The sequence below is a fragment of the Falco biarmicus genome, chromosome 3 (genome assembly GCF_023638135.1).
Source record: "Falco biarmicus isolate bFalBia1 chromosome 3, bFalBia1.pri, whole genome shotgun sequence".
NCBI classification, from domain to species: domain Eukaryota; kingdom Metazoa; phylum Chordata; class Aves; order Falconiformes; family Falconidae; genus Falco; species Falco biarmicus.
In genome coordinates, this window is record NC_079290.1 from 111,922,663 (window position 1) to 111,933,977 (window position 11,315).

General features: G+C 49.1%; 1 protein-coding gene across 3 annotated transcripts; it reads left to right on the top strand.

The window, feature by feature from the left end:
* Positions 1–9: 9 nt before the first annotated feature.
* MTHFR (methylenetetrahydrofolate reductase) lies at positions 10–10,830 on the top strand. Of its 3 annotated transcripts, none has more exons than XM_056330964.1 (12): positions 10–153; positions 2,475–2,726; positions 3,830–4,068; positions 4,373–4,483; positions 4,678–4,871; positions 5,351–5,601; positions 6,366–6,500; positions 6,807–6,987; positions 7,377–7,559; positions 9,005–9,106; positions 9,349–9,468; positions 9,990–10,830. In XM_056330964.1, exons 2-12 carry the CDS (start codon positions 2,485–2,487, stop codon positions 10,185–10,187), a joined length of 1,956 nt encoding a protein of 651 aa, XP_056186939.1. In that variant the 5' UTR covers positions 10–153; positions 2,475–2,484; the 3' UTR covers positions 10,188–10,830. The 3 variants fall into 3 exon arrangements, with proteins under 3 accessions (XP_056186939.1, XP_056186940.1, XP_056186941.1); XM_056330965.1 differs by lacking the exon at positions 10–153 and adding an exon at positions 396–677; XM_056330966.1 differs by lacking the exon at positions 10–153 and adding an exon at positions 2,833–2,919 and having other exon boundaries at positions 2,599–2,726.
* The last annotated feature ends 485 nt before the right edge of the window (positions 10,831–11,315 follow it).

Genomic DNA, 11,315 nt, shown 5'->3' on the forward strand with positions numbered 1-11,315 from the left:
GCCGTCTGGCCCCGCCCCACCGCGAGCTGAGGTCACGGCGCCGCGTGGGAGAGGGGCGAGCGACGGCCGCGCGTCACTCGCCCCGCCCGGCCGCCCTTAAAGCGCCGCGGGATGGGGCCACCCGCGCCGTGCCGCGCCGCGCCCCGCTAGCAGGTGAGCGGGACCCCGGGAGGGGGGCCCGACCGCCACCCCCGCCCGGCTGCCCCGGGCCGCGCTGCCGCCAGCGGGTTCAGCCGAGGCGAAAGAGCGATCGGGCTGTAGCTTGATCCCTGCCTGGCCGCGAGGGACAGGGACCCCCGCGGCGGCAGGTACCCCCGGGCGCTGCCCGCGCCCCTTCCCGGCTGCCTGCGGGGTGCCGGCCCCCCGGCCCGGCCGCGGCCCCCCCGGCTGGCACGGCGGCCCCCGGCAGCCAGGCCCCGGGCGCGGGCGGTGCGGGCCTGGCCGCGGTACCGGCAGCGCACGGCGCAGCGCAAGAGCCCCGCCGGCACGTCCGCGCCGGTCGGCATCAGCGTGCCGGCTGCGGTGTAGCAGAGACAGAGGAGCAGGAGCGCTGACGCGGCTGAGCTGGCGGGTGTTGAAGTTTGCCTTACTTTGCAGCTGGTTTTGGTGTTTAGAAAATCTTTTTTTCTTTTTGCAGTAATGACAACCTTCTGCCAGCAAATCTGGTGTATCTGACGGTAGGGGAACAGCTCCGAATGCTGCCTTTAGACAGAATTTAAGTGGGATCTTTGCCTTTGTGGTTCTTGATTGCCAGTACAATAAGGACCTTTCCTCAGGAGCAGGTCTCATCCTGTACTATAGAGACTGAACCCTTCCTTTGTGATGGGTGTTACATTTCAAGTGCAACAACAGAGGTCCTCTGATTTGCCAGTGTGGTGTGGCACACTTGCTAGAAGTGAGGCACTGGGAGCTGACTACACGTAATTTTGCACCACTGTCTTGAGCTTTGGGATAATTCTCCAAGATTAGTGCCACGTGGATATCAGGGAAAGTCCTTCCAGAGAGCTTGGTCAGGGCTGCTACTGTGCTTTTGCTTCACTTGTCAATAGGTCTGTGCTGCTGATTCTTAACATGGCCTGCTGTGTTGGTAACACAAGAGATTTGAAACTTCCTCTTGGCAGCAAAGGACTGCATTCCTTTCTCATAGCCTCCTGCCAGCTGGAGAGGTCCCCAGGCGGTAAAAGTAGACTTTCTCCCAAAGAGTTTTTGCTTGATTGGCAACTCAGTGTAAACAGTAGAAGAGGAGTGCAAAGTCTCCTTGGATGACCTAAACCCACAGAGCTTATGATAAGAACAAAGTGCACACTAGCTTGCACAACCATTTCCTCTAAAACAGACTCCAATGTTATGTAATGCTCAGAGAACATGCTGCTTCCCTGTGACAATTTTAGGTTTTGGCAGGTATGTAAGCAAATAACGTAGTTCCAGGTTTTATGGTAGCTCTTCTCTAATTATCTGTAATCGCTACGTCATCTTACAGGCATAAGGTGACATGCTTTTGGGAGCCAAGTGGAGTTGGGTATCTATCTGTCCTCTACACCACTGATTTGCAGTGGTTTTTTACTTTCTGTGAAGCCAAGGAAGCACACCTGATCATGTTGCAAGCCAGGAAGAAGCAGATGGTCTCCTCTGACCTTGTTTCCAAGCAGCCACATTTGGTGAGGAAAGGACCACGAACGGCATATCTGGTCAAGGAAAAAGCTGAGTGTGTGCAGTGGTATTGGCGCAGGGGACAGTTTGTGCAGTGGTATTGGCGCAGGGGACAGTTGTCTGTGGAGATATGTCTTGTGGAAGAGGGCTGATGTTTGGAAATACAACTGGCTGATGCCAGCAAAGACAAAACAAAGGGCTGTATTTGTGGGGATAGCCTGACCGGAAGGTGGCTTTTTTTCCTGACCTGGGAATAGTTTGTGCATTCTTGCGTACCTGCCCCATTAACACTTGCTTTCCTATCTACACTGTCAAGAAGCACTGCCTTTTGGGAACAAACAGAACAGAAACCCTGAAGATGGACACAGTCGAAGAAGCAGCTGCTATAGGAAAAAAAAATAAAATCTGCTGGCATGTCCAGCCCAAGGGCACAAGAACAAAGGGCAAACAAAAAAACATGTGCACCTGATGCACATGGGTGTCATTGCTTGCTAGGTTGTAGTGAGGACAAAAGTGATGTTGACTCTTTTGAGAGCCAAATTTGACTCAGCAGGCACAGAAGAGCTGCATCAAAGTGGCATGAAGCCATCTGCTATGTTATTTCTTTCAGCACTATCTAAACACGCTTTCTTTTACTGTGTTTTCACCGGGTCCTCCACTACAGCTTATAGTCAGGGCTGGCAAAAGGGTGACTCTTTAATGATGGTTAATGTTGGGTCTTAGCTTAAGCCTACTTCATCTGCTGCTCACCCCAGCAGTAACTGCTCCTTGCTGAGATCTGTGTCCTGCTTCATACCCACTATGTTCCTGTTCCCCTCCTCCAGAGAGCTCACCATGGTCAATGAGACCCAGCATACCTGCACTGCCGGTTCCAGCTCCAAGTCTGATGGTGGCAGCAGTAGTGGAAGCGAGAGCTCCAAGGACAGTTCGCGCTGCTCCACCCCTGTCCTCGATGCTGACCGTCATGAGCGACTGCGGGAGAAGATGCGTCGACGGCAGGATGCTGGAGACAAGTGGTTCTCCTTGGAGTTCTTCCCTCCACGCACAGCCAATGCTGCTGTCAATCTCATTTCCAGGTGAGGGCTGCAGGGTGGGAGAGGGGAGAGTTGAGATGTCTTTGGTGGAGGGCTGGGAAGTAGCTAATGAGGCAGGCTTTGTCCCATGCTCTGTCTCCCCTTCCAGGTGACGAAGCAGGTAATGGGGCTGTGCTTTCCTGCTGAGGAAGGTAATGGACACCAAGTAACTTGTCGTCCCTGGAGGCCCTGAAGAGTTAAGTGTCATGGTGGGGTTACTGAGGAGGCCAGACTTTCCTCTCTCCCATGCCGGTGAAAATGGAGCAACCCCACTGTCATGCTCTGGGGCTGAACAGAGTGCTGGAGGACAATAGAGCAGAAAAGTACCTATTAAGACTAGAAAATATTATTTGTTGGACAGTGTGCCAATGTCTGTGGAACAGAGACTCCCACTTGCTTTCAGAATCATACAGCCACTATGGTTTGTGCCTTTCTGCTACTGAAAGGCCACATTTAGCCTCTGAGGTAGGTGTCCCCATCTACATGCTAAATGAAAGGTCATAGTTCTCAGCAGAGCTAAAGGTTATCCTGGAGCCCCAGGAGCCACCATGTACTCACCTGGAGAAGAGAGTGTTTTATAACTCTTTCTGTAACTGCTGTATACCAGTGCCAGGTTTACTTTAAACAGAAGAGCTTGTTTCCAACCCAGAGCAGGAGAGAGACAGGTTAGGGGGAGCCTTTGTCTCTTCTGTTAAGCATGCCTGGGGGCACAACAGAGATCTAGTCCATCTTTTCATAGTTGTGGCCTCTGGACTTAAACCTGGGAACAGGGGTTGCAGCATAGTCTCCCATCTCAAAAGGAATGGCATTTGCGCTGCTGTCAGAAGACAGCATGCTGGGGGAGGAAGTTTATTCTACAGAGAACATTTAAGTTGCCTCTTCAAAGAGATTGTGAGCTTTTCCTCATACAGCCTTAAAGGATGACTTTCCTTATTTACGTTTGCCACCTCCTGAACTCCTAGTTTGACACTTTTCTTGGTCTCTCCTGCTGCTGTCATGCAAGCTCTCTTTGCCTGTTGCTGGCATTCCAGCAGTGATCAAGATATCCCAGGCAAGGAGAGGGGAGCTGGCTACCTGGTAGGCTGACACAGCTCTAACTTCCACAGGTTTGACCGCATGGGAGCAGGTGGTCCCCTCTTCATTGATGTGACTTGGCACCCCGCAGGGGACCCCGGATCTGACAAGGAAACTTCCTCCATGATTATTGCAAACACTGCAGTCAACTATTGTGGCCTGGAGACTATCCTGCACATGACATGCTGCAATCAGACCAAGGATGACATCACAGGGCATCTGCAGAAGGCCAAGCGGCTCGGGTTGAAGAACATCATGGCACTGCGTGGAGGTGAATCCTTTTGTCCTGTGATGCGTAGGGCTGAGGTTGTACTGCTGTTGCGTTCAATTCCAGAGTAAAAATTAATAAATAAGATTTAGAGGTTCCTTCTGGTGCAGGAGTTAAATGTCAAGACTGCATTTCACCTGAACCCTTTGTTTGCAGTCCTTCCAACTCAAGCATAGACAAAAGCAGTCCATGGGTAAAACGGCAAACTTGGGGGTTTCATCTTTGTCTTCCTTTTGATAGCAGGAGGTTTTCAGCATAGGATAGTAGATCACAAGTCCAGCAAACAGTTGGTTTGTTCTCTTTTCAGATCCTGTAGGTGAGGAATGGGAGGAAGAAGTAGATGGTTTCAACTATGCTGTTGACCTGGTCAAGCACATTCGCAATGAATTTGATGATTACTTTGACATCTGTGTGGCAGGTAAGTGTCTTTAATTGCAGTCTGAAATAGGGAAATCAGCTCAGCAGTCCCTCTCTGGACCTGGGCAGCAAGTGACAGTACAATCAGATTGGCTACTTTCTTTTGTCTGATGTGTTGTTCTGCCTACTAGGGTTTCACCTTTTTTTTTTTTTTTCCCCACCCCTTCCCCGCCCCCCCTCCCTTCCCCTGCAAAGGCTACCCCAAGGGTCATCCTGAAGCAGAGAGCTATGAGGCAGACCTGAGGCACCTAAAGGAGAAAGTCCTTGCAGGAGCAGACTTCATCATTACGCAGCTTTTCTTCAGATCAGAAACTTTTCTCAAGTTCATGAAGGACTGTCAAGCCATTGGCATCACCTGCCCCATTATTCCTGGCATCTTCCCCATACAGGTGAAATCCAGTAATTCTGGCTTGGGGAGGGAATGAGGATCCAGGATGTTAGGTGTTTGTGGGTCAGGGGCTGAGAGAGGTCTGTAAATATCCTCCATGAAATTTCTGGGAAGTGAAAGTGCTAAATGTGGTAAATCTGTAGGTGGTTTGCGGAATTAAACTCTTAGGCATGTAATAACAAGCTTTAAAAGTTTTCTCTGCCCATATAGCAAAAAAAGATATAAAGGATAATGGTCTACCAGTCCTAAGGTATTTACTCATCACTGTCAGCATGCTAGGCTCAGGCAAAGAAGTGGGAAGAAACCACCTAAAATGACATGACCAGGACTGCCTTACCATACCAGAGATGGGGTTTAGGAGTAGAATCCAGGAGCCCCAATTCTAAATCTCCTGCCACAAAATTGAGATCAAGTACCTGTGTTGCTGGGATGTTAGAAAAGGGCCTTGGAAAAATGAAAATCCCCTGCATCCTCATCCAGGGTTACCACTCCCTGCGCCAGCTGGTGAAGCTATCCAAGCTGGAAGTGCCTCAGGAAATCAAAGATGTGATTGAACCCATCAAGGACAATGATGCGGCTATCCGGAACTATGGGGTGGAGCTGGCAGTGTCCATGTGCCGGGAGCTATTGGATAGTGGCATGGTGCATGGGCTCCATTTTTACACACTCAATCGGGAAGTGGCTACTACCGATGTCCTTAAGCGCCTGGGCATATGGAAGGAGGACCCTAGGTGAGCAGATTATGCTGGCTTCTGTTAGTTCCTCTTTCACATGCATCCATCCATCTCATCTACTGAAGGCTCAAGCAGTGGATGGCTTGGCACTTCTCTGCTGCTTTTTTTTTTGGTGGGTGTTTTTTTTTTAGCATCTTTCTGCACTTAGAATTTCACCCATCCTGCAGGTCTCAGACAAAAGCTGGGAGGAATAGAAGGGACAGCTGAAGGAGGAATTTTAGTTAAGTACCTTTAAAGTAGCCTGTTCTGGAACTTTAAAAACCTAGACTCTTTAGAGCTGCCACTTGGAAGAAACATGTTTTTTGAGGTCTGTCACAATCCCTCCTACAAGCTAGGTGCTATGTAAGCTCCTACTGTAGACTTCTGATGTTCTCTGAAGCTCATAAAGGGAACGTGGACTTTCCTCCAACTCCACAGGCTTTAGCATAGACAAGAGGAAGTGGAGGAAGATAGATACCTGTTTTTTTCTTCTTAAAAATAAACTTCATGCAGTGCTTTTCCCTTACCTCATCCAATTTCAGGTGTTAGTCCTGAACTTAAACATTTAATAGACACCTACTGAGCATCCTGTGAGGGAACTGAGTGGGAAAAGATTTTCCATAAAGAAAGAAAAGCTTTCTGTCCCACTTCTTGACAAATAGAACTCTTCTCAGCTGCTGTTGCTTGCTGTCCCAGAGGCAAAGTTCTCCAGGGGAAGGGCTTCCAGCCCCTAGTGGAAAGTCAGCAGAGGACCTGTGTTAATGTCTGCTCCTCCAATGCAGGCGACCTCTGCCCTGGGCAGTCAGCGCTCACCCCAAGAGAAGAGTTGAAGATGTTCGACCAATCTTCTGGGCCTCTAGGCCAAAGAGTTACATCTATCGAACTCAAGAATGGGATGATTTCCCCAATGGCCGATGGTAAGCTGTCAGCCTGCAACGGCAGTGAGGTAGAGGTGTGGTATGAAAGCCTGCTCCACAGCTGGTCTGTCGTTTGTGGGTGTCCTGGGCACACTTTGGGCTTGACAGAACAGGTGGCTTTGTAACAAAATGGTCCCCAGTTGCTTGGATTTGCGTGGTAAGGAGAATGGCACCAAGGTGTTGAGGCTTTTGGTCTCTAGGTGGATTTTGTTGGCTACTTCTTTTCCTGGGTGGCTGTCTCCCTGCATCACTAAATCAGCTTACTTCATCAGTGGCCTGTTAATTTTGTGTCTGCTCCCCTTACAGGGGTAACTCTTCCTCTCCAGCCTTTGGGGAACTGAAGGACTATTACCTCTTCTACCTGAAGAGCAAGTCTCCCCGGGAGGAGCTCCTGAAGATGTGGGGAGAAGAGCTGACTGGTGAGGAAAGTGTCTTTGAGGTCTTCACATGTTACATCACTGGAGAACCCAACAAGAACGGGCACAAGGTGAGTGGTGTCCCAGGAAGGGGTGGTCAGTGTGACACAGACAATAGCGCATATTTCCTTTTGCTCCTGGTACCACATTGTTCTTCTGAACAAGAACTGGCACTTCCCTGTCCAGAGGGCCTTGCTGAGATAGTGACTGAAGGGAATCCAGCACCCAGAGCTAGGGCTCAACATAAAAGGAAAGCTGCTACAGTATGACGGGACCAGTACCTATAGAATTCAGCAGTCTATGAGTTGAGGATATCCTGCCCCTTGAACCAAACCTGGGAATTCTCTCCTGAAGCAGATGTGTTTGAGACCATTAGAGCACCTCTGAGTTCCTTCAGCATCCAGATGGCAGCGAAAGGGTTGTTACAACCATTTTAAGCCATCTCTTCTCCTCACTGTAGGTTACGTGTATGCCTTGGAACGATGACCCTCTTGCTACTGAAACCAACCTTCTGAAGGAGCAGCTGGAGAAGGTTAATAGAAGAGGAATTCTGACCATCAACTCTCAGCCGAACATCAATGGCAAACCATCCACAGACCCCATTGTAGGCTGGGGGCCCAGCGGGGGTTATGTTTTCCAAAAGGTACTGCACTACTCTGGGCTAGGCAGCAAAGAGTTACACCTGAGCTGGGTCTCTGTTAGGTTGGGAAGTCCTAGGCTTTCACCCGGATAATCCTTCTGCCTGCTCCTTATCTTAATGCCTTCTTGCTGAGATGAGGCAAAGCTCCTTCGGTGTCTTAAACAGACTATGTCATCTCTATGGCTGACTTCATAGCTGTTTTCCCCCACCTGAAAACATATACTGAACATCTAGAGAGTTTTTGGGTGGTGTTTTTTTTGCTCTCAGCAAGTAATTATTGATCATTTCTTTCTAGAGCAGGGCATTATTGGTCATTTCTTTCTAGAGCATCTGATCCCGTTCAGTGATGTAGGAAGCACCCAGGTTTTTCATAAAAATGGGAATCGATGAGGTAGCATCTCTACCATCCAGCTTCTCATGGTAATAACTGGGCATTTAAAAATTCCCCTGTCTGTCCTGTAAGGCAGAGTTCTCCACCAGTTGCCCCCACCCCACAGCACTCCTGCTGTGCTGTTCAGAGCGCTGCCAGGTTCCCTCTTGGGCCTGCAAGCAGTCTTACCTGCCAGTTTGCCTCCTACTGTCATGCATTTTCAGGCCCTAGAGCCTTGCCACTAATGTCTGTGATGGGAATCTCCCATCAAGGTAAATGCCAGGCAAGTGGCTCATACTAGGAAACAAAGCAGCCTTGTTCAAAAGGGATCCAAACCGATAAAGCCGTGAGACCAGCAGATGGCAAATGCAGTTATGTTTTCAAAGGAAAAAATTCCCCCGAGGTGAAGGGAAATCCATCATCTCACACAATAGCCAGGAAATGGGGGGAGGGGAAGCAGTTGTTGGGAGCAGCCAAGCACAGAGCAGCAGTAGATGGAGCAAGTGCAGAACTGGGTTGTGTATGTATACAGGGAGAATTGGGAACAAAAGATGAGGACAGGGAATGGTAGGGTGCTTGGGAGAGCCCAGCTGAGACCCCCAGCTTCTGCTCTGGCCAGACTGAGCTGCCTTGGCAGGACACTGCTGTTCATAGGGTGCCATGTACAACAGAGGCCAAGCTCAGGCTTCTTCCAAGCACTCCACTCTGTCTGGCACAGACTGCTTCCCAGGCACAGCCACTGTGGTTAATGCTGGAGCTTATTCCAGCCTGCTCATGTGGGTGCAAAACAGGAAGCTTGTAGCTGTCCTGAGCTGACTGCTCCTAGGCCATTACCTCTGCTCACCCCATCTTTTTATTTCTGTTTTCCCCCCCATCCCAGCTCTCTTACTAATTTGCTCTGCCCTTTGCTCAGCTCTCCTCTGTAGTACATGTTTCTGGGAACGGACATACAAGTCTTACGCTGCCTGGTTTCCAAACAGCCCAGACTCTGCCACTGTCCTCTTGGTTGCCTCTATTTGTCCCAGCCCTGCCATGAGTTAAGGCTCTTAATCTTTCCCCCTTCCCCATCTCCTTGTAGGCATACCTAGAGTTCTTCACCTCCAGTGAGATCGTCATGGCACTGCTGAAAGTGCTGAAGAAGTATGAGTTGCGAGTGAACTATCACATTGTCAATGTCAAGGTAGGCTGTTGTTTACAGGACACTTTCCTTTCACCACCTTAGGAGAGAGGTAAATATCAAAGATTCAGATATCACTATGATCAAAGTGGGACATGAGGGCTAATGAAGGGAAAGTGAAGCAAGTCAGCTGTGATGTGCAGCAGCTGTCTGACCTTAACAAGGAGAGGGTAAACACACTTATTCCAACTCACTTAATCCCTCTTCCAGTGGTTGCTTCAGAAAGGTTTTCTTTCCGTTGGCAGGGACAAAATATCACTAATGCTCCAGATCTGCAACCCAATGCTGTCACCTGGGGCATCTTCCCAGGCAGAGAGATCATCCAGCCCACTGTAGTGGATCCCGTAAGCTTCCTCTCCTGGAAGGTGAGTCCTGCCCTCCTGCCAGATACATTGCTGTGCTGCCCTGAAAGCTTGGTCCGGTTTGGTTTTAGTCTGTGACGCTTCTCATAATTGAGTACTGTTGTGATACTAGCTTGCAGAAGTCCAGAGATTGCTCCTTCTGCTCCCTCGGTGTAAGGAGAACTTTGCTTCGGCCCTTCACAGGCACCACGTGCCCAGTAAGAGGATGCTTGGGAGCTACCACTGTCACTGTGCTGGCCCCAGAGCTCCGGGCAGCGGCTCTTCCTCCCTTCTTCCACACACAGGGGCAGTGTTGAGCCATTTTTCTGCAAACGTGTCTAAGTCCAGCCCCGGGCACTTCCCACTGACTGGAAAGTGTGAGGCTCCTTGCTCACCTCTTGAAATTTTTACTGATAAGGAATAAGCCACAGGCTGGCCAGGCATGCATGACAGTGATTGTCCTAAATGAAGTCATATGAAAATGCAGCTGTTATATGTGCATTACACCACTGCCAGCATGTTTGGGTTTTTGTTTTCCTTGGTAGGATGAGGCCTTTGCACTGTGGATCGAGCAGTGGGCCAAGCTCTATGAAGAGGAGTCACCCTCTCGCATGATCATCCAGTACATCCATGACAACTACTACTTGGTCAATCTGGTGGACAATGACTTCCCACTCGAGAACTGCCTCTGGCAGGTTGTGGATGATACTTTTGAGCTGCTGAACTCTCCGACTCAGGAGTGAAGATTCCTCCTCTAATCTCTTACTCCATCCTTCCGTCCAGTGACTGCAGGGAGAGAAAAAGCAGCTCCTGTGCTGATAGTAGACCACACACTCCTAAACCCAGTGACCAGGCTAGCTCTCTGATCTACCCACACTACATGCTCTTCTGTCCCACACACAGAGATGCCCTGACCCTTTCTCACTGAACAATAGTCTACTTGAACCTCTGAGCTGAGGCTCTAGATTGAGCTTGAAAAGGCCAGCTCTGTAGGATGAAGAGGTGCTAATCATGGCTATGTTGATTACAGTAACAGAAAAACTCCCATGCATCAATGTGATAACTCAGTGGGATTCTGGTAACTTTCTTGTGCCAGAAATGCTGCCTTGGAGGCAGAAACACTCCTGTCAGCAGTGCCTATGCAAAGAGACTATTTTAGGAATTACCAGCCCTGAAAGGAAGCTCAAGTTTCTTTTAAATTGCACTCCTAAGATTTATTTCTTCATAACTGATCCTATCAGGCTCTTTTGCACTCACTCCAAAAGAAGGTATAAGTCTTCTCCCTAACTTTTCTCCTGTTATTGTATTTCCTGTTTTCTTTTTAATAGAAAAGTTAATTTCATATAGGAATCACACTATTTCTTAGATTAAATACATTAAAATATACAGGTGTCTCTTGTACTAGTCCATACTCTAGTTTGCAGACAACACGAATCTTTGCTACTTACAAATCAGCCTGGCACAAGGGAAGATTTTTAAGAAAACCAATTGTTTATGGAGCAATCCTGCCTTCACTTTCAACACATGCCCTTAGTAAAGCATGGACAGAGCTCCATGATGGAATATAGAAAGCTTAAATCCTAGAATTTACCAAAAGCAACCAGCTACAAACTTGGGCTCAGTTCTGGGAGGTCACAGGAGATGTGGTGGCCTTCCAGTGCCTGTAGGGAAAGGTGGCCTATCTTTCCTGATCTAATGACTTTTTAACAGCCACAGGCCCCACAGTGTTGAAATAAGAGGTTAGGGGAGCTATGAAGGCTGCTTTGTGTACTTAACAATCCTGCAAAGCTACTACAGGCTAGGAAAACAAGACCCTGGGGCCACTCCCAGTGGGATTTTGAGATTCCTGACCCGCTGTGAGCATCTCTTTC